The sequence below is a fragment of the Bubalus kerabau genome, chromosome 20 (assembly GCF_029407905.1).
Source record: "Bubalus kerabau isolate K-KA32 ecotype Philippines breed swamp buffalo chromosome 20, PCC_UOA_SB_1v2, whole genome shotgun sequence".
Taxonomy (NCBI): Eukaryota; Metazoa; Chordata; class Mammalia; order Artiodactyla; family Bovidae; genus Bubalus; species Bubalus kerabau.
Window position 1 is genome coordinate 19,169,122 of NC_073643.1, and position 27,401 is coordinate 19,196,522.

General features: G+C 45.1%; 1 protein-coding gene across 1 annotated transcript in view; it reads left to right on the plus strand.

The window, feature by feature from the left end:
• The window catches only part of SRGAP3 (SLIT-ROBO Rho GTPase activating protein 3), a 251,316-nt gene that overhangs the window by 141,180 nt on the left and 82,735 nt on the right, over positions 1–27,401 (plus strand). Inside the window, exon 4 of the mRNA XM_055557441.1 lies at positions 6,520–6,682. Coding sequence (XP_055413416.1) covers positions 6,520–6,682 — 163 coding nt within the window. The remainder of the gene's footprint in view (positions 1–6,519; positions 6,683–27,401) is intronic.

Below are 27,401 nucleotides of genomic sequence, written 5' to 3' on the forward strand. Positions count from 1 at the left end.
ACAGACATAAGCTATAAAGGCGTCAAAGACAGAAACAAAAAATAAATGAAGTGGGCGGATGCCAAGAATGATAGTGGTTTAATAACAATAAAAATAGGGTGGTGTGCTAGAGACCAGGGAGCCGCTGGGGGGCAGAGAAGGCCTCAATGAGGAGAAATGTCTCAGCTAAGTTCTCAGTGACAGGAGGAACCACCTCCAGCTTCCCTGGGTGAGGTGCACACTGCCCCTCCTCTGCCATTATAGACTGGGGAGATACCAGCCATTTCTCCTTCGTAGCTCTTATCACTGACGCCCTTTCCTATCTAGTTATGTGCTTATTTGGTTGTCTTCTGAGGCCCCTACTGGACTGTAAGCTCCATCAGTCAGGGAGCATGACTCATTTTACTTCCCACTGTCTGGCACAAAAGATGGCACCCAGTTGATATTTGCATAATTAATCATTCATGCTCCCACCAAGGACAAGGAATACCAAATCCTCCTTGGGGCAACTTAGGTAGCAAGAGGTTAAGCATACTTCTTGGGCCCTGTAGAGAGTGCTTTCCTGAGCTCTGCTGGCAGCCACCCAAGCAAGCCCAGTGCAAGACCCGGGAATGTCTTGGAAGGGAGCAGGAAGCCAGAGGCAGGGACTTGGCATCTTGGGGATGGGATGAGCTTCAGGGGCTCCCCTCCCTCCTTGAGGGTGCACCATCCCAAGGCAGTGGATTTGGATTCATCTGCAAAGTGGGGTTTCAGCAGGCCTGAAAGTGGGTTCTGTTTGCTAAGCAGAATTTTCCGGCCCCCAGCCGGGAAGTGGGAGAACCTGGCTCATTGCTGATTTCATTTTCCCAACTCGCCAGCTTGGCAAGGCCTCTCTCCTCTAACTGCAGTCACTTGGAGCCTCATACCTAGTTCTCTTAGCCAAGGAAAGAAAGCTGAGACTCACCAGAAATTGTCATTGCTATTTTCTGGCTGTAAAAAGGAAAACACACACGTATATGTGAAAGTTCTTGATTTTACCTCAGCTCAGCAGCTTCCACGTGCTGTGTAGACACAGGGATGCAGGATTGGGAAAGCAGAAAAGCTCTCAGGATGTACCATAGAAGACAGAGCGCCTGCCCACATTAATTTTGGCATCTTCTCAAAGTGTGGCTGCAGCAGGCGAAATGGCTGCAAATGTGGAGATCTGGGTCTCAGGTCAAAGGGGTCCTATTTTCAAAAGGGACAAGGAAAGAGAAAAGAGAAAGTCAGTGTCCAGCTCTGCCATCCGTGGCCTGCAGGCTTCTTCCTGCGGTCCAGGTACACTGCAGATGGCCAGTGGGATGGTAGCCATTGCACCGGCCAGAACTCTTGGGACCCTGCTCCTGCCCCCGCCTCTGCCTTGCTTCCTGGGCTCCAGCCAGACTGGCCTTTATTCAGTTCCTTAAATGCCCCAAGCTCCCTGTCCCCCAGTGAGCCTTTGCCTGTCATGTTCCCTCTGCCTGGAAGCCTCTCCCCCGAGCCCACCTTCATCTGGCTTCCCCATCTCTTCCTTTAGAGCCCAGCTGAAAGGTCCTCTCCCTTAGCGACACTTCAGTGACCCCCGAAACGGGCCAGGTCCCCTTGTTGTGGGCCCTCATGCACCACACTCTCTTCTGTAACACTTTGTGCAACTGTGACTTCATCTGCACATACTGAATGCTCTGAGGGTTACCTATCTGCCCGCTGGACTGTGAGCTCCGTGGAGGTGGGACTGTCTCTTATCTTCCATGTTATGTCCCTGGAGACTGGTCCATGTGAAATATTCAATCAGAATGTATCAGGTGGATGAACTGCTGAATGACCGTGAGTGAATGATGGTGGAGGCGTTTTCTGGTGTTTAACACCAAGGTTGACAATATGGTCTGAGTAGCCAGGCCATAGAGATTAAGGGACCTACATAGAGTCACACAGGCAGTATGGATACAGGGGAAGACCCACACCCTGACCAGGTCCAGGTGTGCTTCTGTTTTCCTGTGTCTTTCGGTCTCACTGGCTAGGCCCCAGTCTTTGGCCCTTCCCTCTTCCTGCTGATGTGGTGAGAACCAGGTGCCATTGTGGCAGGATCACAGATGGCAGCTCTCCACAGAGTGGCCAACTCTTCCCTGCTCCTGGCTGTGGACAGCTCTGTTCACTCCAGTCTTTTAGTCTTACAGGTGAGCTGCCCCATAGGAGGGGAGCCAGGGCTGGGAGAAGGTGGGGTGAGCCAGAGCAGCCTCCTGTGTGGGGTGGACCCAGAGGATGGGCCTGCTGGTTGGAAGGCAGGTCTGGGACAGTGTCTCTGCAGAGGATGGGCTGGTCCCTCGTCTGCATCCTGCGCTTCTTCCAGGTCACCAGGGCAGGAGGAGGCCGGCCCTGCCCTTCCCCACCCCCCGCCCCCAGCCATAGCCTCCTGAGGATTGGCCTCTTCTGCCATGTGGCCACGTGCATTTGTAAAGAGTTCCAGATCACCCCATGGTTTCAAATATCATCCAAGGGCTTGTTACCAGGGTCCACATTTGTCTCTCTAGCCAAGATACCATCCTCTGGGTGTTCCATATGCCCTTTAGAAGGAACCCATCACCTTCCCTTCCTGCCCTGCTTCTATAAGTGCCCTCATCTCAGTAAATGCGAACCCTGCTCTCAGGAGCCCAACCTGGGAGACTTGGAGTCATCCTGAGGGTCTTCTCTCTTCCAACCAGTCAATCTCAGGGTGCAGTCAGTTTACCACCTAAACGTTTCTTGAATCTCTCAACTTCCCTTGCGGCCCCCTTGAGTTCGTCCTCACACAGTAGCCAGAGTGAGAGTTTGAAAGTGAAATTTTACCCTTTCACTCCCTTGCCCTAAACCCCTCAATGACTCCTGGCCAACATCAGGATGAGGATCAAACTCTCTACTGTGACTTAAAGGCCTGTATGGCCTTTGCCTAATTCTCCAGCCTCGTTTTTCATTCTCCCCCACATCACTCCAGGACACCATGCTCGAACCCCCTTAACTATGGTTCGACTCACTAATCTGCTCTGTCTAGGCCTTTGTTCATTTTATTTCTCCACCTAGAAACTCTGCCTGTCAAACTCCATTCCAGCCTTGAGTTCTCAGTCTAACAAATGATTCCTTAAGGATCCACCCACGCTCACCCCTTCTCTGCCCCATAACCTCCTTCCTGTCACTACGTTTATGAGGCTGCATCGTCACCTTCTGTTTCCTTACCTGGGTGGGAGGCTTGTATAAGCAGAGTCTTGCTTGCTGTGGTCACTGGTGCACGCCCAGCCCCTCACCCGCCTGTCTGGTATGTCCACACAGAGACAGACAGTGAACGAATGAATGCCTGAAGGAACCAAGGCCTTCATCTTCCCAGCAGCCTCTTACCTTAGCTTGACAAGTCCTTGGTTGCTTCTGGGTAATCCTCTCCTTGCCTCTGCTTCTTCTGCCACCCCGCAATCCTGTGTGAGGCTGTGTTGCCTCTTGCCCACAGCTGAGGAAAGCAGCTCCTTTCTGCTCTCTTATCCAGCATCCCTGGCCAGGTGACCTAATTAACGGTCCCCAAGCTGTCCCAGCACTTCTGGGCCCTTTCAAGATCTTTTTCCTTCCCCCTGAAACTCACTTTCTGGTGTGACTTCCATAAATTTTGCACTTTTCTTTCCCTGATGCTGTTCAATTCTTGCATCCCCAGGCTGAGTTGAGCCCCTGAAGTAATTTAGGTAAAAACTCAGTTATCTCTTCTCACCTTTAATCTATCCATTCCCATCACCACCTAGGAAGCAGTGGAAATAGGATGTAAACTATTTCCTTCCCAAATCCACGTCTCCCCTTGCAGTTCTTATCTTGGTTGATGTTATCAGCATCCACCCAGTCGTCTGAGATCCAGACCTCAGAATCACCGTTCACTTCCCCATTTCTGGTGGTGGTTGCTAAGTCATGTCCAACTCTTGCAATCTCATGGGCTGTAGCCTCCTCTGTCCGTGGGATTTCCCAGGCAAGAATACTGGAGCAGGTTGCCATTTCTTTCTCCAGAGGATCTTCCCAATACAGGAATCGAACCTGGGTCTCCTGTATTGCAGGCAGATTCTCTACCAACTGAGCTATGAGGAAAGCCCAAGAATACTGGAGTGGGTAGCCATTCTCTTCTCCAGGGAATCTTCCCAATCCAGGGATTGAACCTGGACCTACCTGCTTTGGAGGCAGATTCTTTACCATCGGAGCCACTACCTGCTCTCTATTTCTAGGAAGTCTTCAAGATTCTCATCTCTTCCAGTGAGGAGTCTCTTAAACCTGCCCTTCTCTGGCCACCACCCAGGCCCTCATCATCTGTCTTGTCCTGGACTAGAGTCACCTCCTGATTGGTCCTCCTGCTTCCAGCACCACGCCTCTGTCCACACCCATCCACCCGTCCATCTACCCACCCATCCATCCACCATCTTCCAGTCTGCCCTCAGTGATCTTTGTAAGATACACATTGGTTAGATCATACCTCTGCTTAAGTAACTTCCATGACTCCCCACTGCCCACAGAAGGCATTCTTAATATTGGGTACACATTAAACCCTTCTGGAGAATGTTATAAAAATACCAATACCAAGTCTCTCTCCCCCAGAGATTCTGACTTAATTGGTCTTGGAAGGGGCCTGGATCTTGGTCTTTTTAAAAAGCTTCCCAGGCGATTTTAGTGTGCAACTCGGGTTGAGAACCATATGGCCTAGATGATAAAACCCCAACTTGTTAGGCTGGCATTCAGCTCCCCACAGTCAAGCCTTTAACCGATCTCCCCATCCTTATATCCTCTCCTAACACACTCAGGATTTAGCTCTGCTCTTCTGCTCCTAGCTCTGGGGAGCTACTTCTTTGTATCCACAGGTCCCTCTGCCTACAATTCCATCTCTCTCTGCCCCTCTGAAAAGCTCCTACCTATGCTTCAGGACCCAGCACAAATGTGGCCTTCTTGTTGAGTTTTTCCTCCACAGCATATGCCATGTGTCAGGCATGTTTCTGGGCACTGATTATGGTAACTAAGAGAGAAACACATCCTGCTCTCAAAGAACTTCAAGTAGGGCAATGGGTGGGGAGTGGAAGCTTCTTAGGGCAGAAATCCTTAAACCTGAGTATGCATCACAGTCCCCTGGAGGGCTGGTCAAAACACAGATGCTGGGCTCAGGGCCAAGACTTCTTATTAAGTGGTCTAGGGTAGCCCCAAGAATTTGCATTTACTACAAATTTCCAAGTGGAGCTGATGCGTCTGGGCTGGGCTCCACCTCTGAGAACTCCTGTCCTAGAGTGAGGTCAGAGGCATGCTCTCCAGAGAGTATCATTTAGACTGAGACCCAGAGACAGGGAGAAAAGTGGGGCTCATGCGCTCCAGATGCACAGAGTGCAGGAAGTCCCCAGTGGGGAGAGGTTGGCAGGAAAGCACAGGGGACGATGTGACTGGGACGTAGGCGGAACTCCGTGCCTTCTCCAACTTCTCATGCAGAATGGATACTCTGCACGTCTCCATCATAACGTTCAGCACCTTCCACTGTAATCCTTTTGCCTCAGCTGCCTCATTAGGAGCCCCTGGGAGGCAGGTTTGTGCCACATTCACCTGAGACCTGACATGGAACAAATGCCAAGGGATTAGGAGGACAGGAGGCTGGGCTGTTGGATTTCAGTGTCCCGGCTTTTTCTCTAGGCTGAAAGCAAAAGAGAAGATGCTTCATTTATCTTATAGCATAATGTCTCCTTTATTTCTCTTAGAGGTTCTAACCTATCTATCCTCTGTCTAAACCAAATTCCCTTCTCCCAGATTCCTGTTTCCTGGGCAGATTTTTAGGCCATTTGGTGATAGAAAAGTCAACTGGCCTCTCCTCACCTATCTTTCCCAAGCCCAGGGTTTGGGTGGAGTAAGGTGGAGGGGGGGGGGGCAGTCACAGCTGCCCAGAGGCCCTCAGGGCTCCCCTCTCCCTTATTTCCACTTGACTTTGGGAAGATGATATGGTCATACTGGGAGTCAGCCGAATTTCCCTCCTCAAAAGTGCTGATAGGAGGCTGCGTTTCCTGCGAGAACCCTGGCCAGCCCCCAGGAGGAGCCAGGCAGGCCTGGGGGGATCGGACCTTGGGCCAGGCACCCTAAGGTGATGAATGAGCCTCTCTGCCTCAACATCACCTTCCCACCTTGGAAAGTGGAGTAAGGGTTATAGGTCAAGAACACAGCCCTGATGCCCTGTGTGGCAACATGGGGCTATTGGTTTGACACTGATTTCTAATTGTCCTTCACTCTTCCTGGACACCAGGGTATATACACACTTTACTGAGGCTAACAGAGGGGTCTTTGGTAAAGCACAGAGAAGACAGAAATATTTCATTTCCTAAGGAAACACTGATGCAAAGTGGCCCCAGCACTGCTCTGTGACCTCGGGAGGACTGCCTCAGCCCTCATGGTCTCTGTCGCTGTTAAATGTATTATAGGAAAATGAATTTGGAAGGGCCCCACTAAGGTCAAAAGAGCTGTGGTGGGTGACAACATAGAACATTTGTGGATGGCAATTCTAATGAGCTGTCTTGGTTTCTATAGGAAAGACCAGTATCTCCTCTCGCCCGTGAACTGTTGGTATCTAGTCCTGCACCAGACCAGGCGGGAGAGCCGAGACCATGCCACCCTCAACGACATCTTCATGAACAATGTCATTGTCCGCCTCTCCCAGATCAGTGAGGATGTCATCAGACTCTTCAAAAAGGTGGGTATTTGGGCCACCTGGGTTTTTGCCCCAGGCTGGCCATGGTGAGACTGCCAACCAGGGTGGGGTGTGGTCTGGGAACATGGGACCAAGGGGCAGGCATGTTGAAGGGGACAAGAGGCTGAGGATTGGACTTGGGCCCCCAGGCTCCAAGTTTGTGGCTGGGGTCTTAGCCACTTCAGCAACCACCATCAGCACAAAAATAAAAACCTTTGCATAGTTAGGTAAGTTGTACATTCTTTCTAGGAAATCTGGAAAAATAGAGATGAGCTCACACATAGAAAATAACATCACCTGAAATGTTATCTCTCAGCCATAATCACTTTGGTTGTCAAAGGAATTTCTTCATATGTACATATGTAAATACCTTTTCTATGACTGCTTGTATTTATACATTTTGTAGAATATGTGTGTACTTTTCCCGAATGGGGTCAGACTGCATATGATTTTACTCCTTATGTTACCTAACAAATTGGATACCCCGTATTATAAAATTTTTCCATATCAATGAATATAATTCCAAACATTTTGAAAGATTACATAGTATTTCATCATATAGATATGTCCTAGTTTATTTAACCAATCGTTTATTGTTGAACACTTCAGTGATTTCCATATTATTTTAAATATTGCTGCTGTGAGCTTCTTTTATATACACCTTTGTCATATTCACTGCTATTTTTTAAAAATTTAGGTATAGTTTATTTACATTATATTAGTTTTAGGTATATAGCATAGTGATTCAGTATTTTTACAGATTGTACTCCATTAAAAGTTATTACAAGGTAATGTTTATATTTTCCTATGCTATACAGTATATCCTTATTTTTTATTTATTTCATTTATTATAGTTCGTATCTCTTAATCTCATACCACTTATTTGCTCCTCTCCCCTTTGGCAACCAGTTGTTTGTTTTCTGTATCTGTGAGTCTGTTTCTTTTTTGCATATACATTCGTTTGTATTATTTTTTTGGATTCTACATATAAATGATATAATGCAGTATTTATCTTTTCTGACTTATTTCATTAAGCATGATATTCTATAGGTTCATCCACATTGTTCTAAATAGCAGAATTTCATCATTTTTATGGCTGAATAATATTCTGTTTTTTATATATATATACATACCACAAGTTTCTTATTTATTCATCATTTGATGGGCTATTGCTGTTTTCTTAAGATCAATTTCTGTAACAGGAATTTTAAGGTCAAAGTTTGCTCATTTGTTTGTCTATCAAATGAGGTTAAGATCATCTACTTCCCATGGCAGTGTGAGGGTTAAATGAAGTGGTGCATGTGAGGGAGGAGGCTGTTATTGAGAAGTGGTTCAGGGTGTTGTCTTGGGTCCAGAATTCTTAAATCTCAGGGTTCATTTTCCTGGCTGCATCGTTTATTAGCTGTATGTCTTTGGGTTTGTTACTTAAACTCTCTGAGCCTCAGTTTCCTTATTTGTGAAATGGGGATAGAAATACCCACAGGGCAGCTGCTTGGGTTGAGAGGGTTGTTAATCCCTGTACAGCATGGAAAGCAGAGCCTGGCACTGAATAAATGCTGAGGAAAGCTGGCTGTTATTATGCTAGTGTAGGAGACCATTACTATTAAAATGATACAGCTCATCCGTTCTTGCCTGGTGCCAGTTTTAGGGAAGAGGTGACATGGGATTGCCAGACACCCAGGGGAAGATGCCAAGTTGGTTTGAAATACAGTCATCTCTCCCTGGTCTGTATGTGGGTTGTCCGCTTTGAGGATGTCTTCTATGGCAAAATTGTAACTGCAAGGTAATTCCCTCCTGCCACACAGTCTGCTCTGATTTCTTCCTGGGGCTGTGTTTATGAAGTGTTGCTGTTGTGTCCGACTCTTTGCGATCCCATGGACTGCCGCATGCTAGTCTTCCCTGTTCTTCACTATCTTCTGGAGTTTGTTCAAATTAATGTCCATTAAGTCCGTGATGCCATCCAACCATCTCATCCTCAAGCCGCCCTCTTCTCCTTTTGCCTTCAGTCTTTCCCAGCAACAGGATCTTTTCCAGTGAATCAGCTCTTCGCATCAGGTGGCCAAAGTATTGGAGCTTCAGGATCAGCATCAGTCCTTCCAATGGATATTCAGCATTGATTTCCTTTAGGATTGACTGATTAGATCTCCTTGCAGTCCAAGGGATTCTCAAGAGTCTTCTCCAACACTACAGTTCAAAAGCATCAATTCTTTGGCACTTAGCGTTTTTTATTGTTCAGCTCTCACATCCATACTTGACTACTGGAAAAACCATAGCTTTGACTAGATGGACCTTTGTCAGCAAAGTGATGTCTCTGCTTTTTAATATGCTCTCTAGGTTTGTCATAGTTTACCTTCCAAGGAGCAAGGGTCTTTTAATTTCATGGCTGCAGTCACCATCCGCAGTGACTTTGGAGTCCGAGAAAATAAAGTCTGCCATTGCTTCTACTTTTCCCCCTTCTATTTGCCACGAAGGGATGGGACTAGTTGCCATGATCTTAGTTTTTTGAATGTTGAATTTTAAGCCAGCTTTTTCACTCTTCTCTTTCACCTTCATCAAGAGGTTCTTTAGTTTCTCTTTGCTTTCTGCCATTAGAGTGGTGTCATCTGCATATCTGAGGTTATTGATATTTCTCCTGGCAATCTTGATTCCAGCTTGAGCTTCATTCAGCCTGGCGTTTCACATGATGGACTCTGCATAGAAGTTAAATAAGCAAAGTGACAATATACAGTCTTGACATATGTCTTTCCCAATTTTGAGCCAGTCCATTATTGCATATCTGGTTCGAGCTGTTGCTTCTTGACCTGCACATGGGTTTCTCAGGAGACAGGTAAGGTGGTCTGGTAGTCCCATCTGTTTAAGAATTTTCCACAGTTTGTTGTGATCCACACCGTCAAAGGCTTTAGTGTAGTCAATGAAGCAGGAGTACATATTTTTCTGGAATTTTCTTGCTTTCTCTATCATCCAGCAAATGTTGACAATTTGATCTCTGGCTCCTCCGCCTTTTCTAAAACCAACTTGTACATCTGAAAGTTCTCGGTTCACGTACTGCTGAAGCCTAGCTTGAAGGATTTTGAGCGAACCTTACTAGCAGGCGAAATGAGCTCAGTTGTTCAATAGTTTGAACATTCTTTGGCACTGCCCTTCTTTGGGATTGGAATGAAAACTGACCTTTTCCAGTCCTGTGGCCACTGCCGAGTTTTCCCAATTTTCTGACATATCAAGCGAAGCACTTTAACAGCATCATCTTTTAGGATTTTAAATAGCTCTACTGAAATTCTGTCAGCTCCGTTAGTTTTGTTCATAGTGATGCTTCCTAAGACCCACTTGACTTCACCCTCTGGGATGTCTGGCTCTAGCTAAGTGACCACACCATTGTGGTTATCTGGGTCATCAAGACCTTTTTTGTAGAGTTCTTCTGTTTATTCTTCACATCTCTTCTTAATCTCATCTGCTTCTGTTAAGTCCTTACTGTTTCTGTCCTTTATTGTGCCCACCCTTGCGTGAAATCTTCCTTTGCTATCCTGCAGGTTTCTTGAAGAGATCTCTAGTCTTTTCCATTCTATTGTTTTTATTCTATTTCTTTGAAGTGTAGTCTAACTTTAGTATTTGCATAAGCAAACATAATTAGGAAAGTAAATACAGTATCATAAGAAACATTCACATAGTGCTTTGCAAAGCCATACAGAAGTGATTCAGACTACTTGGTCCCATCACAGGCCCCCGCCTGCGGCCACCACCATCACATCTTTTTTCCTGGGTGAGAGGGACTCACAGAGAAAGGTCATTAGGGCCTTTAGGAAATGGAGGGTCTTTTCCTGAGCTGAGCCCTGGACAAGTGAGATAAATCTTTTCAGCTCTCATTTAGGCTGACAGCAGCCTCACTTGTGATGGAGGTTAACGGGGTGGAAAATAATGAAGAAATGTCTACAGCTGAGCTCCTGGCTGCCTTGTTACCAGGCCTGTGCCTGTAGAACAAAGGAAATGACCCGGCCCCTCTGGGCCAGGAGTGAGCTGAGGATGAGCCTGATGGGCTGATTTAGCACAGTGTGGCCCCGTGTATCCCATCAGTTATGTGTGATCTCAGCATCGAGGCCCCCATCCTTACCTGAGGGATAGTTCTGCAGAGGCTGGTCTCTGGTCAGACTGGGGAACAGGATCATCACTCAGCCCATTTTACAGATGAGAAGGTAAAGCCCGAGAATGGCCAGTTGTCATCATCTGCAGGAGGCACCACCCCTGGGCTTTGGGATCTGTCTCAGAACTGCCTCTCACTGGTGGTGAGACCCTGGGTAGGTCTTTCTCATTTTTCATGTGGAAGACTCAGTTTTCTCATGTGGGGAGTAGAGATGGAGACAGTGCCACATGGGGGCATGGAATTCCTTTACCATCTGCTAAGTCACATTCTCGCATTGCCTCTGCAGGAGTGGCTTCCAGGCCAGGCGTCCCTCCTGGGCCTGGGCCTGGGGCAGTGGCCCCACTGCCAGCTTCTCAACGGTGCAGAATGCTCTTTGACTCAATAACTCACCCTTTCCTGATTCTCCATTCTCCCTTCTACACTGCAGTGTGTTATGCCTGGAGGCAGTGGCTCCCATTCCATAGCCATTCTAGGCTTCTTCTGGGCAAATGGACTTGTGCAAGCAGGTGGCTATTGCTTTAAGTGTGAGAAGTGGATCCACCAGAGTGGAACTGTATGAAATCTTAGTGTTCACCGTAGTGATCAGGACTCTTATAGTTGCAAACAACAGAAACCCAGTTCCACTAACTTGAGGGAGGAAAGGGAGCTTATCTGCTCTTCTGAGCCAAGACTGTCTTCAGGCATGTGGGCTTCAAGGGCACAAAGGGTGTTGTCAGAACTTAGTCTCTCTGCAACTCTGCTCCAGTGTTTTCCGTTTTCCAGTTCGTTTGTTTGCTTTGTTTTAAGAAGGGTGGGAGAAAGGCTGATGTATAGTCAGTCTCTCTCTGTGATGACAGCGTGGCCCCCACAGCCCCAGGCTTACATCCTACCTGCTTCAAGTCCAGCAGAAAGTGAGAGGTCCCTTCTCCCAGAATTGGGTCTCCCAGGTTCCGACTGACCCAGCGTGGATCGTGTGAGTGCTCCTGAAGCTGGACCTGTTCTGGCGAGATGCAGTGCAGACCTGCCAGGCCTGGGAAATACATCCCTGAAATCGGGTGTACACTCAACTCCCCCGGATGCAGAGGACAGAGAATGGCTGAGGGTAGTTCCCCAGGAAAAACTGAGTGCTTTTCCTTCCAAGAGGGGTGAAAAATAAAGCAATGGATGTCCTCTAGGTCTTCTCTTCCAGTCCCTTAATTGTCTTCTTCCTGAGCTGTTCTCTCTCTGCCAGATCACCCCCCACTCGGCCCCTGCAAGGGCATTCATTATCTTGTATTCCATTCAGGGACAACTGAGATCAATAGAAAATTCTTCCCAATGTTGAGATAAAATCTTCCAGGGTTTTCACTCACAGATCCTGTGGGCCAGCTACATCAATCCACATGGAAATCTATCCGTTACTTGAAGACAGAAATCATGACCATATACCCAGGTCTGTCTTGCCTCTAGGTGAACACACCAGGTTCCTTCAGTTGACCCTTTGTGACTTGGCTTTGCATTTTCTGTCTTCCTGGGTCAGACGTCAGGGCCTCTCTGACCTACAGAAATTAATACTCAGAACCACTCAGAACTCTACAGGAAGCTCTGCGCAGCAAGGAAGAGAGCAGGGCTGTCTAGACATTTTATTTCTAATAATGAAACCTGTGAAGGCACTTGCTTTTTTCATGATTGTCTCATCACATGGTTGACTCACTCTGAACGCTCAGCTCAAATCTCCTGGGGATTTTGTACCAAATGTTTTTTAATCTATCCTATGAATTCTGCACTTGTGTTTCCTTATATTTGCCCTTTTAAAACTTCATTTTATTAGATTCTGGCCATATGGGATTAGTGTCCTTATTTAAGTGATTTTTCAAACAGCGAAAATGGTCACTTTTGCAGGAGTTTCCTCTTTTGTCCTCTGTGGGAAAAGGCTGTTTTAGAACTTCTCCATGCCTTCCTCCTCTGTGTTACCTTCATGTCAGTTCTTGTCAGTTCTTTGGCCCCATCTGATTCCTTTCTACTTTCATAGTGGAGAAGATAGAAAGTGAAACAGAAAATTGAGAATGAGTTCAGCAGTGGAGGTGATGCTTGAATTGGGCGTTGAAGGATGAATAGGAGTCTCCCAAGTGGGAAAAGGAGGTTAGTTCAATCTTAGGACAAGGGCTGGAGCCCAGTGGACAGAATGTCAACGATGGGGGTCCAAGGCAGCTTGGAACGGAGACTGCAAAATGGTGGTCCCCAGCTGAACTTGATTCTCAAGTGTAATCTGCTTGGCCCTCACTTTGTTTGGCAAAACTAATACAAATTATGTAAAATTTAAAAATAAAATAAATTTAAAAAAAAAAGAAAAAAAAAGAAAACTTCAACCAATATTTTTAAATTGTGAAATTTCACATAAAAATCAGAATTTTGTATTTCTCTCGAAAAACCAGCTCTGACAGTCCTGGCTCCATATGTGGCTGTCCAGAGCTGAGAAGCTGCTGGCCCTTCAGACAGGGCACGCTCACTCCACTGCCTCACAGCCCCCGTACTGTCTGGCACACAACACCAACCCCTTTATTTTAATAGCTCCTTGGTCCTTTGTGCAGTTGAGTTTTGGGCCTCATCCTGAAACAGGATCTACCAGTGGTTCTTCAAGTCTAGTGTCAGAATCAGCTGGAGGGCTTGTTAAACACGGATTGCTGAGCCCTAAGCCCACAGCTTCTGATGCACCAGGTGGGAGTGAGGCCTGAGAACCTGCATTTCTAATGAGTTCCCAGGCGCTGCTTTTGCTGATGACCTGGGGATCACACATGGGTTATGATTTACCTAGTCCCACCTCTTGGTTTTCCAGTAAGAGCAGAGTTTGGCCCCTGACGCAGGTTTCCTTCTCTGGGTCCAGCCCTGACTCCACTGCCCCCTGTGATGCATCAGCAGGGAGGGTCCATCTGCGTCCTTCTTGCTCTCTCTTTCCACCTCAACCATTTCTGAGGTTGAACATTGGAGCCCATTTCATTTCCAGCCTCAGCTTCCTTAACAATAGCCATCCATTATCCTCTGCTCCGATGCCTGCAGAATTTAATTACTTGTCCCAGCCCTGGAGTGAGTTTGATTGTTGGAAGTTGTGGTGTTCTGAAGCAAGCGCTAATGAGGAAAGACTCTTAGCAGAGAAGAGAGGGCATTCGGGGGCCCTGTGTTTGAAAGCAGCCATTCACGGTGTGGCTTGGTCTAGAGTGAGCTTTCTCGTTCCCTTCTTGAAGATGTCCGTCGCATTTCATAAATAAATCAGGGCTTTTGTATCTAATAATTGCCTTGCTTTGTAACCAAGATCAAAAGCACCAATGGCCTTGGATTCAAAGCCAAGTTTATTTATTTAATTTTTTTTTTTTTAAATTTTTGGGTTGCAGGAGAGAGTGAGGGCTTGCATGCTGGAGGGTTCAGCTCTGAGGCCTACACGGAGAGCGAGTGAAGCGGGCAGACTGCCAGGAGCTCGGAGCCTTCAGCTGTCTCCACTGTCTCCCAGGGAGATGAGTTGTGAGCACTCGCTCTGCTAGTGTAGCCTGCTGACCTGGTCTCTGTCAGGAGTTCCCAGCTCACTCAGAAAACACGCGTTAGTGCTTCATCACAACAGATACACAATAATCGTAGATAACAAACAATCAGTGCCTACTGTGTGCTGGGCTCTGAGCTAAACATTCACTTCTTAACGTGTTAGAAGATGCTGTCATCGCCCCCATTTTACAGATGAGGAAACTGATGCCAATAGAGGTGAAGAAGGGATTTGAATCCATCTTTGTCTGATCCCAGGGCCCACGCTCAATAGAGAAGGCAGGCGTTAAAGGAGGCAGAAGGATGAGTCAGACATAGTGCCTTCCCTCAAGGAGCTCACAGTGAACAGTGGAAGTGAAGACAGGTGTGTATGAGTGATATCAGTATTCAGAAGAAGGGGGACTTTTAATCTGGGCTGGGGTCAGTTTGGGGAAGGTTTTGTGTAGGGGATGCAGCATTTGTAGTGAATCTGGAAGTGAGGCTTAGGATTTATGCCAGCTTGGGTTCCTGGGAAGCTGACTCCAAGACAGGGATTATGTTGCAGGGTTATGTTAGCCAGTATTCTTGGAGTCCACCCCCTTGCAGAAGGAAGGGAGAGAGGCAGGATTCAGGGAATGTGCACTCACAACAAAGGCCTCAAATGACTCCTTGGGGAGTTCTGAGGCTAGGGTGGCCCTTCCAGGTTGTCCTGGTTTGTGGGGAGGAAACTGGGCCTTTCTACCTTCATGTTGCTCCTGGGAGATGTGGCCTTGGGCAGATGCCTGTTTGCGAGGCCGTTCCAAACAGCGCTGACAGTGGGGTGTCTGCAGACGGTACTCCCCACAGGTGAGGGAATACGTTCCCCTATCCTGAAGGCCTTCTGAGGGGTACCTCACTGTGTCCCCAGCAGACATGCAGAGATTTGGGAAAAGTCAGAGGATTCTAGACCGAAGCAAAGGTCCATTGACAGAAAAGTCTGGTCCTGTATCTTGAGCACATCAGCCAGCCTTGCAGTGTGGTGCGATGGTTAGGGCTGTGGACAGACTGTAGGGTCCCTATTCTGCTACTTTTCAGCTGCATGAACTCAACCTAATCCCTAAATCCTCATGGTTTCAACATTTTCAAAATGGAGCTAATTAAAAACGTCCTTCTTAGGGTCATTGTAAGGATTAAAAAGTGATGATATAAAATGTCTACCTTGTATGCAGTAAGTAGTCATTAAATATTAACTACTATTAGGATGATTATTGGGAAATAATAATCCTTTGAGAAAAAACGCAGTGAGAATTAAGTGCAGAGATGGGATAAAGAAACATTCAGGGCACACAGATTAAATAAAGGGTCAGAAATAAAATACACTCAGGAAATCATTCACTGATTACTTCTAACTTATTGTCTTTTTTTTTTAATTTAAATAACCTTTTATTTCCTTTTCTTGCCTTTTGGACCTCAATAGGTTCAGTAGAGGAAAATGGGGAGAGAAATGGCATTCTTAACTTTTATTTTAATTTTTTAATTTATTTTTTTATATAGTGTTGTGTTAATTACTGCTGTACAGAAAAGTACGTCAGTTATACATATATATATATCTTCTTTTTTAAAAATTTATTTTCAATTAAAGGATAATTGCTTTACAATATTGTCTTGGTTTGTGCCATACACCAACTATATATATATATATGTGCATTCTTTTTCATATTCCATTCCATCATAAACCATATTCCATAAACAATAAACCATATTCCATTATAGTTTATCACAGGGTGTTGAATACATTTCTTTTTAAATATTTATTTGTTTATTTGGGTGTATTGGGTCTTAGTGGGAAGATCCCCTGGAGAAGGAAAGGGCAACCCGCTCCAGTATTCTTGCCTGGAGAATCCCAGGGACTGAAGCGACCTAGTGGTCATTGGGTCTTAGCTGTGGCGTGCAGGATCTTGTTGCATCTTTCATTCTGACGCACAGACTCTCTAGTTGTGGTGTGAGGGCTTAGTTGCTCCGAAGCACATGAGATCTTAGTTCCTTGACCAGGGATCAAACCTGAGTCTCCTGCATTCCAAGATGGATTCTTAACCACTGGACCACCCTTGTAGTCCCTTCAATACATTCTTGATTTTTATAAAGCATGCTTCTAACTTTTCACTGTTAAATTCTTAGCAAATTAGGAATAAATGGAAACTTCCTTAGCCTGATAAAGAATATTTACCAAAAACCACCAGTAAATACTGTACTTCCTGTTAAAGAGTTCAGCAAGATGGCTGATTATAAGATCAATATACAAAAATTAATAATGTTCCTGTATCCTTGTCATAGCCAACTGGAAAATGTAATTTAAAAATGCACATATTAGAATATAAGAATGATTGAAAATTAATGCCATTAGTGCTATAAATTATCTGCATCATAGAAATTTTGATGTGATATTTTCATTGCCATTCAGGTATAAATATTTCATAATTTCCATTTTGCAGTTTCTTCTTTGCCCCGTAAATTTTTCAGAATTATTCATATGTTAGTTCCAAAGATTTTTTTCAAAGCTTTCCTTTGAAACCATCTACTTGCTTTAAATTTTTAACTTTTAAAAAAAAATTTTTTTTTTAATTTTTAACTTGATTGCCCCATAAAAAAGAAAATATTTATAAGAAAATATTTTCTTATAAAAAGAAAATAAGTAGGTTTTTTTTTTGGTATTTGTTGGAGCATTTGCCTTATCAGATAGCAAGACTTCCTCTTATGTGATAGTACAATGGGTAGTGCTGGAGCAGCGCTAGGCAAACTAACAGGGGGGCCAGATCAGTGCTCAGAAACAGCCCCACAAAGGGGAACGCAGTGAGGCAGAGTGCATTACAGACTGGGGGGCGGACGGCCTGTTTAGAAAATAGGGCTGATTCCACTGGTTTCTTGTGTCTTGTTATTTTTTAGGAACTGGTTTAAACACACACACACACACACACACACACACACACACTTTTTTTTCCATATGGAAAAAAATTAGACCTCCATCTTAGTTAACAAAAATGGGTTAAAGTGCTAAAGGTAAAAAATAAAACTAAAAATTTTTGGAAGAAGATGTAGTAGAAGGTTCTATTTAAAACCTTAGAGGTAAAAAGGGAACCCTCTTACACTGTTGGTGGGAATGCAAACTAGTACAGCCACTATGGAGAACAGTGTGGAGATTCCTTAAAAAACTGGAAATAGAACTGCTTTATGACCCAGCAATCCCACTGCTGGGCATACACACCGAGGAAACCAGAATTGAAAGAGACACGTGCACCCCAGTGTTCATCACAGCACTGTTTATAATAGCCAGGACATGGAAGCAACCTAGATGTCCATCAGCAGATGAATGGATAAGAAAGCTGTGGTACATATACGCAATGGAGTATTACTCAGCTGTTAAAAATGATACATTTGAATCAGTTCTAATGAGGTGGATGAAACTGGAGCCTATTATACAGAGTGAAGTAATCCAGAAAGAAAAACACCAATACAGTAAACTAACACATATATATGGAATTTAGAAAGATGGTAACAGTAACCCTGTATGTAAGACAGCAAAAGAGACCCAGATGTATAGAACAGTCTTTTGGACTCTGTGGCAGAGGGAGAGGGTGGGATGATTTGGGAGAATGGCATTGAAACATGTATAATATCATATGTGAAACAAATCGCCAGTCCAGGTTCGATGCATGATACAGGATGCTCGGGGCTGGTGCACTGGGATGACCCAGAGGCATGGGATGGGGAGGGAGGTGGAAGGGGGATGCAGGATGGGGAACACATGTACACCTGTGGTGGATTCATGTTGATGTATGGCAAAACCAAAACAATATTGTAAAGTAATTAGCTTCCAATTAAATAAATTTATATTAAAAAAAATAAAATCTGGTAAGTACAATAAATAAATAAAACCTTAGAGGTAGAAAAAAGTTGCTTAAACATAAAGCACAAAACAAAAGAAGCATACACCATAAAGGAAAATAATGATAGATTTCATTATATAAATTTTATTTAAATGTATTATACAATAACAACTGCAACAAATAAATACAAGATACGGACCAGGAAAGGAAAAGATATTTGGCATGCATAGAATTAATAAAAGGTTAATAACCAGAATATAAAAATCAGCTCCTACCAAAAAAAAAAAAAAATCAGAAAAGAGCAAACAACCCAGTAAGAACATGGGTTAAAGATATAAATAAGTGAGTCACAGAAAAGGAAATTTAAATGGTTAAAACTATAAGAAAAGGTGCTCATACTTACTGGTAATCAGGAGAAGGTAAAATAAGACAAAATGAAACACAGTTTGACTCCTCTTAGGTTTGTCAAGCAATCCAAGTGCTGGCAAGAATGTGATGCAGCAGAGCCACTTGTGTCCTGCTAATAAGCATGTAAATTGGACTCGCCCCTTTGGAGAAGAGTGGGAGTGTCCAGTGACAGAGAAGGAAGAGGTACATAGCTTATACCCCAGCAGTTCCACTTCTAAGTACGACCTAAGATAGGTTCTTGAATAGGGGGTGATGTGATCAGAGCCAAGTTTAAGGATGATTGATTTGGTGTATTTGATTGGAAGTTTTGGCCACAGCAATCAGAGCAGAAAAAGAAATAAAAGGAATCCAAATTGGAAAAGAAGAAGTAAAGCTCTCACTATTTGCAGATGACATGATCCTTTACATAGAAAACCCTAAAGACTCCACCAGAAAATTACTAGAACTAATCAATGACTATAGTAAAATTGCAGGATATAAAATCAACACACAGAAATCCCTTGCATTCCTATACACTAATAATGAGAAAACAGAAAGAGAAATTAAGGAAACAATTCCATTCACCATTGCAACGGGAAGAATAAAATACTTAGGAATATATCTACCTAAAGAAACTAAAGACCTATATATAGAAAACTATAAAACACTGGTGAAAGAAATCAAAGAGGACACTAACAGATGGAGAAATATACCATGTTCATGGATTGGAAGAATCAATATAGTGAAAATGAGTATACTACCTAAAGCAATTTATAGATTCAATGCAATTCCTATCAAGCTACCAACAGTATTCTTCACAGAGCTAGAACAAATAATTTCACAATTTGTATGGAAATACAAAAAACCTCGAATAGCCAAAGCAAATAAAAAAAGAAGAATGGAACTGGAAGAATCAACCTACCTGACTTCAGGCTTTACTACAAAGCCACAGTTATCAAGACAGTATGGTACTGGCACAAAGACAGAAATATAGATCAATGGAACAAAATAGAAAGCCCAGAGATAAATCCACGCACATATGGACACCTTATCTTTGACAAAGGAGGCAAGAATATACAATGGATTAAAGACAATCTCTTTAACAAGTGGTGCTGGGAAATCTGGTCAACCACTTGTAAAAGAATGAAACTAGAACACTTTCTAACACCATACACAAAAATAAACTCAAAATGGACTAAAGATCTAAACGTAAGACCAGAAACTATAAAACTCCTAGAGGAGAACATAGGCAAAACACTCTCTGACATACATCACAGCAGGATCCTCTATGACCCACCTCCCAGAATATTGGAAATAAAAGCAAAAATAAACAAATGGGACCTAATTAAACTTAAAAGCTTCTGCACATCAAAGGAAACTATTAGCAAGGTGAAAAGACAGCCTTCAGAATGGGAGAAAATAATAGCAAATGAAGCAACTGACAAACAACTAATCTCGAGAATATACAAGCAACTCCTACAGCTCAACTCCAGAAAAATAAATGACCCAATCAAAAAATGGGCCAAAGAACTAAATAGACATTTCTCCAAAGAAGACATACAGAGGGCTAACAAACACATGAAAAGATGCTTAACATCACTCATTATCATAGAAATGCAAATCAAAACCACTACGAGGTACCATTTCACACCAGTCAGAATGGCTGCGATCCAAAAGTCTACAAGTAATAAATGCTGGAGAGGGTGTGGAGAAAAGGGAACCCTCTTCCACTGTTGGTGGGAATGCAAACTAGTACAGCCACTATGGAGAACAGTGTGGAGATTCCCTAAAAAACTGGAAATAGAACTGCCTTATGATCCAGCAATCCCACTGCTGGGCATACACACTGAGGAAACCAGAAGGGAAAGAGACACGTGTACCCCAATGTTCATCGCAGCACTGTTTAAAATAGCCAGGACATGGAAGCAACCTAGATGTCCATCAGCAGACGAATGGATAAGAAAGCAGTGGTACATATACACAATGGAGTATTACTCAGCCATTAAAAAGAATACATTTGAATCAGTTCTAATGAGGTGGATGAAACTGGAGCCTATTATACAGAGTGAAGTAAGCCAGAAAGAAAAACACCAATACAGTATACTAATGCATATATATGGAATTTAGAAAGATGGTAACAATAACCCTGTGTACGAGACAGCAAAAGAGACCCAGATGTATAGAACAGTCTTATGGACTCTGTGGGAGAGGGAGAGGGTGGGAAGATTTGGGAGAATGGCATTGAAACATGTAAAATATCATGTATGAAACGAGTTGCCAGTCCAGGTTCGATGCACGATACTGGATGCTTGGGGCTGGTGCACTGGGATGATCCAGAGGGATGGTATGGGGAGGGAGGAGGGAGGAGGGTTCAGGGTGGGGAACACATGTATACCTGTGGTGGATTCATTTTGATATTTGGCAAAACTAATACAATTATGTAAAGTTTAAAAATAAAATAAAATTAAAAAAAAAAAAGAAAGTTGCTGGATTCAGTTGTTACACATATACACTAATGCTCAAGTTAGTGGTGGAAGGTAACAGAGCCTGGGTCAGGGAGGTTGATATGGATGGGTGGATAGATGGGTGGATGGATGGGTGAATGGATGGATGAGTGGATGGGTGGGAAGGTGGTGGATTGATGGGTGGATACATGGGTACAAACATTTTTGAAATGCTAATGCAATCCTCTGTTACATCCTCTACACAAACAATGCAAATAAGGTAGAAGATCAGATTAAAAAATGACAAGGAGGTTGGAGAGACGTCTCAGGTCAGTGATTCAGCAGGAATAAATGATCAGTAATGTTTTAAATCCAACAAATAATCCTGACAACATCCATATCCGCCTTGAAGAGAAAGCAGAGGGGGAGAAAACAGCCCAAGGCTGAGGGATTTCTGGTTTTTGTAGCTATGGGTTTTTCAGAAAGACAGGTTTGTCACACTCCTTAAGACACAGAGACCCTCAACCATCCCCTGAGCCTTTTGATGCTTATCTGCGAGAGATTCATGTCCCTTCACCCTTGCAAAAAAAAAAAGAAAGTCTGAGACATAGTCAGGAAAGACTGTTCCTGAGTATGTTCTGTTTTCACAGAGACTCAGCCCAGTGGTCCATGCCCTGTTCTCCTGCCTTGGGCAGGAAGCCAGGGGTTGGGCCAGGACTTGGTCATAGAAAACAGGAGATTCTACTAAACGGTGCTGTCCGATACTGACAGTGACCTAAAGGACAGCCTCTTAAACAGCAGCGTACTTTTTACAGTAAGGCAGAGGAATATGTGTGTTTTATAATTATTTTGGAATATTTGGGGAAAAAATTCTAAAGGCACATAGAGTCATAGTTCTCCCAAACACAGAGTGGAATGGTTCAGAGAGAATCACATTTACTACCTCTGTGATCTTGAGCAAATTCTTCACCCTCCCTGAGGCTCTGTGTCCTAATCTTTAAAGTGGGGTTACAATAGGGGTTATATCCCATAAATTGCTGATATTAGGCTTATGTGAGGTATTGTCTGTAATGCAGTTATCATTGGGCCTGGTACACGCTAAGAGATCAAAGAAACAATAGCTATTGCTTTTATTATCCTTAATGATAAGTATTATAGTGCTGGTACTAATAGTACTAAGCATTGTTACTAACGGTGATAACTTGTTATTAATAATATTTAGTATTATTAGGACCGATTGAGAAACTCCTGTCTTGACCACATCAGGTCACTTGGTCATGCCTTTCCCAGGTATCCTTGGGCTTCTTCAGACCTGTCATTTTAAGCATTTCTGAAAATGAAGGTTTTCGCACAAACAGGGTCCCAGAGAGATGGTGGGAGTAATTACGGGGTTAGACAGACACAATGCCAGGCTTATTGCTTGGCCCCGCGATGGGCCCATCAGCCCATCGCAGGGCTCCTGGGGAGGTACCAGTGGGGCCCACCTCTGTCCAGGGCACTTGATGAATGGGTGCAGGGCCTTTCTGTTTCCTTGAAGCCCGACCTCTCAGCCCGGATGTTCCAGCTCCTTGTGAAAACAAGTTGGTGACAACATTTGGAGTTGCAGCCACAGGAGACAGAAATCAGTCTGCAAAGGGGAGGAAAGAAGAGAGGTCTTGAGGAGCAGGGAAAGGAAGAGGGTGGGGGGAGGGGGAAGGATAACAGAGGTCCAGGTGGAAGGTGGGCAGAGTGTAGGCTGAGGAGGATGTTGGGAGGCAAGGGGTGGGGACGTGCCAGAGCGCTGGCTGCCAGGTTACCAGCAAGCTAGGACACTACTTGGAGAAATCAGCCAGTCAGCTGTCCAAGCGGCCGTGTTCAGGGATGAGCCAGCCTTCCAGGACAGACTTGGAAACGCTCCATCCCTCCGAGACACACCCTTAAAGCCTTTGCTTTAGAAATAAAAACACAGTCTTTCTGGGAGATGGCCAGTGCTCACATATATCATTTATTTAAATAGGGAACATCTGTGGGTCTCCAGTTTTGTTATTTGATGAGAAAACAAGCTGGAGTGTGGAAAAGCAGTGGATTAGAATGAAAAGAGACAGAGTTTTTGGTTTTTACTTTGTTTTGTTTGTGTATTGGTTTCCCATTGTTTGTTTGGAACCCCAGAACTAGGGAAGCCATGGAATGTTCCCAGAGGGGGAAAACCGGACATGAGAACATCAAGCAAAGAGAAAAGGGAGACAGATGTTGCTGACTCAGCTCCTGATGAGATGGCTGGAGTTGAGGATGGCTCCACCTTACTCCCTGCCTTGCAGTTTCCTGAAGCGTTTTTTGGAACGATGTCCTCTGAAGAAGTCAGAGGGAGTCCTGTGATTAAAACTCAGGATTTTTATGTTTTCTAAATGTTCAGAATGACCAGCTCCACATTTGAGTTAACTTGAGAGGGACAGAGTCCTTGAAGAGCACTTTTCAAATATAATTCATAAAGTCTTAGGATCTGTAGTAACAGTTTTAAGGGTTTCCTCTTAAAAGTGAGATTAGCTCTGCATTGAAAACCAAATTGAGTCATCCACGGCAGAACTTCACTCCAGAACCATTGTGTCAAAAAATGTCAGCTGGTGCCATCTTGATGTGAATGTATGTGGTTTTGTTTCTTTTTTTTTTTTTTTTTTGCAAAAAAGTGAGAGTCAAAGTTGGCCTTCTTTTAGTGTCTGTGTTCTGCTTAGCTCATGCACAGGTGTTATGGAGCTCCTTTTGTACTCCAGTCTTTGTTATCAGCACTCGGGGAAGCCAGAGCCCCAGCCTCTAAGGGGCTTACACTCTCTCTACTTGGTTGGAAAGTGGTTCTTTTGCAGAAACTGTTTGAAAGCTGGTGTTTGGTAGAGGGTTTTCAGAAAACTGTCTCGCCCTGTGGTCATTTTGGTGTCTTCATGCTAAAATAAGCACAGAATGCATCAGTATTCTTTCACATGAGCCAAGGTGGAAATTCACGAGATTCTATAAGCTGGAAAAGTCCACAGGTAGATCTTATCTAAGCATCACGAGATCAGGACACAAATACTGTTGCCAAGACCCCGACTGTCCTTGTGGTGGGCAGCCCAAGACCCCTGACGTCCTAGCTTAGCAACCCCAGAGGAGAGAGGATCTGAGAATATGGTTCTTAGAAAACTTCAGGGAAGATTCGCATCAGCTCAGCCTGAAATATGTTCCCATCTCTGACCCAGTCACTAGACACAAGGCGCTAGAGCACCTGGTCATCCCAGGTCCCGTGCTGGATGGACCATCTGGCATGGCAAGGCAAGCGGCAGTCCGTCCCACCCATGTCTCATCTTTTGTTATCAGAGCAAGGAGAAAGGAAGAAGCCAGAGATGATCAGCATGGCTGACTTAGGCCTAGCAGGGCAAGTGAGCCAAGGAGTACCAAGTCAAGGAGAACTTGAGCTGCCTGCAGGTGAGGGCAAGGACTGGGGTTGCAGATTTTTGCACAGGTGGTGAGAGCATGCACATGATGGGCGGGTGGAGTCCAGGGGGCATGCCTTTCTTTGCAGCCTGGACTTGTGGCCTGGACTCATCTCTGTGACAGCATTGCGGTGGCTTCTCTTCACCTGCGTGCCCGCATCTCATCTAGGTGCTGGGGAAACAGACCACAGAAAGTCCTTACGAGTGCCAGCTTTGGGGTTAGACCAACCAAAACCTGAGCCTGGCTCTGCCCCTTCCTAGCTGTATAGCCTGGGGCAAGTTGCTTAACTCATTTGAGCCGCCAGCCTTCTTCTGCCTCATAGGTATAATAGTACCTGCCTTAACGGTTTCCATTGGATAACGTATGGAGGTGACTTTGGATGGTGTTTACTGATGTAATGTACTCCAGAAATGCTGGCTGTGGCTGATGGAACAGGGGCCAGGTCTCACTCAGCTTTGAGTCTTTAGTGCCTTGTGGAGGCTGGTGTCTAGTAGGCCATTCAACAAATGCTTGTGTAAATCAAACTGAAGCCAGGTAAGGACCTGGCCACAGAGCTCCAGGAAACAGTAGTGCGAGCAGGAGGATGGGTTCAGGGGTGTGGGATTCTACAAAGGCAGTGGTGTTGGGGTCCAGAGGTTCATTCTCAGGAAGCAGACTCTTTGGCAGCTCTCAGAGGTGGGGACATGAGAAGGGCGCTTGTGTAAAGATCCTCACAGGTTCAGATTCGGCAGCTCTGGGATGGCTGTCTGGATGAGCACCAGGAGGATACAGACAGCCACCCCAGGGAGACCTCACTGGTTTCTGGGTCGTAAACTCAAATGGACAAATGAATGGAGATTCTGTGGCCGACCGGAGAGCACGACCCATCCTGAGGGACCCCCGTTTTCCAATTTGGGGAGCTCAGCCTCTGTGGATCTTTTAGTTTTGCAAGAGAAGCTGAAAATCTGGACATGTAAGGAGAATTTTTTATTTTTAAATGCTGGGAAGAGTCAGATTTTTTGAACACTCTGAATGGCCAAATAAAACACATTTGTAGGCTAGAGAAGCTGCCACTTGGAGCCCTTGGGCAGCGGTTCTACCCAGGGTGATTTTGTCCCCCAGGGAACATTTAGCAATGTCTGGAGATAATTTCTGTTGTTGCAGTTTGGGATTGGGGTAGAGGGTGCTTATGGCATCTAGAGATTAGAGGCCAGGAAGGCTGCTAAGCATCTTATAATTAAGCCCAGGACAGCTCCCCAACCTCCTTCAGAGTTATCTGGTCCTAAGGGAAGTTTAACTGTCCTTTGCCATGGGCAAAAAAAGAGGCAGGGCTGGGGCCACCTGCCACCTGATTTTACAGACTTCGGGGTCAAAGAGACAGGGCTCTGTCCTTCCCACTGCAAGGAACCAGGGCTGCTGTGGTTGAACCTGCATTGGCCCAATATAGTTATATTTTACAGTCTGCATACTTCCTGTGCATGAAGGAAGCAACGCACCACCCCAGCCTCTATAGGCATGAAAGTCATGCGAGAAATGTGGACAGAGAGTGTGAATACACTGCCCCTGGGGTCCCCAAGGGCTGGGCGTGATGTTTGCCGGGGATGATCAGGGATTTGGCCTCCCGTTCATGAAGGAATGTTTGGTTTGGGTTCCTCATTCAGTAGTTTCTGGAACTGTAATTGAGACTATTTCCTTTCCCAACAAAACCCAACCATAAAAAATAAAGTGCCTTTAGTCCTTCACAGTTCAGTAGCTATTGGCTGAGCACTCACTGTGGCAGTCCCCCCCAGGCTGGTGCTGATGGGGAGAGAGCAGAGACTCAGGCAGTTTCCCTCTGGAAACTTACTGCCTCCATCCAGTCCACCCTCCATCTACCCACAGCTTCATCGTCTTGAAAGAGCACAGACTGCCCATCAGACACTCCTGCTTGCAGACCTTCGGAGGCTCCCAGATCCACTTTGTCAGCCTCTGTGATCTGGCCCAGCCTCCATGTCAAGCATGTCTTCTGTTCTTCTGTTGTTTTCTGTCTTTGCAAACCACACTTTCCCCCGTTCCTGGGGAACATGCCTTTGCTCATGCTGTGGCCTTTGCCTAGAATGCCGTCTCTGGCCACCCATGCAAGGTGAGGTGGTCCCTCCAGCCTCTTTATCCCCTCATCCCATATCACCTCTTTCATTCTTTTGAAGCCTTTTCCACATCATGCCATTTTGGTTCTTGACCCTTGATCCCACCAAACTGGGAAGAGTTGATACAATATTCAATTATGAATTCCCTTTCCTGGGCAACCTCTTCATATTGCCCCTGGCATCCAGTAGGTATTGATTCAGGCTTAACATGATTTCCCGAGCTCTTCGCCTGTGTCTGGTATGACACCAGTGCTGCCACCTCTTTCCAGCCTCACAAGGGCTTCATGACACCATGGCATCATTCCATGTTTATGCACGAGGAGACTAAGGCTTAGCGGATTCGTCACTGCGTTCATTCATAGGTTCACCCAGCAAGCGTATTTAATGAGCACCCACTGGGTGACAGGCTCTGTGGCATCGCGGGAAGAGTGGGAAAGTGAGACACTGCAAGCTGGGGACCGGGAAACTGACTCTGAGGCCTAAATTTAACAGCAGATAAATTTAACAGGGAGATACTTGGGATCCACCCCTAGGGAGGGTGGAGAGGGGGAGCAGAGTGAAGTCAAGTGTGATGCAGGCAGTCTTTACTGAAGGTCTTAGCCAGCCCTACAGGGAGTTCTAAAGATAGAACGACCCTTTAAAGCTGTCCAGGTTGAGACAGGAGAGACTGGTTTCTACGCCCCATATCTTTGGATGAGGCGTCAGTCTTTGGAGGTTTTGTCCCCATGCCCTCTGATGCCATCACTGAAGCATGCTCTCAGCTGGGGGTTGTCTGCTGCCAGTGGTCCCAGCAACGAGGGGATCTGAGCATCTGTCATCAGGGAGAAAGTCTCTTTGACTCCATGGAGTTTACCTTCAAATGGGGAAAACAAGTGACAA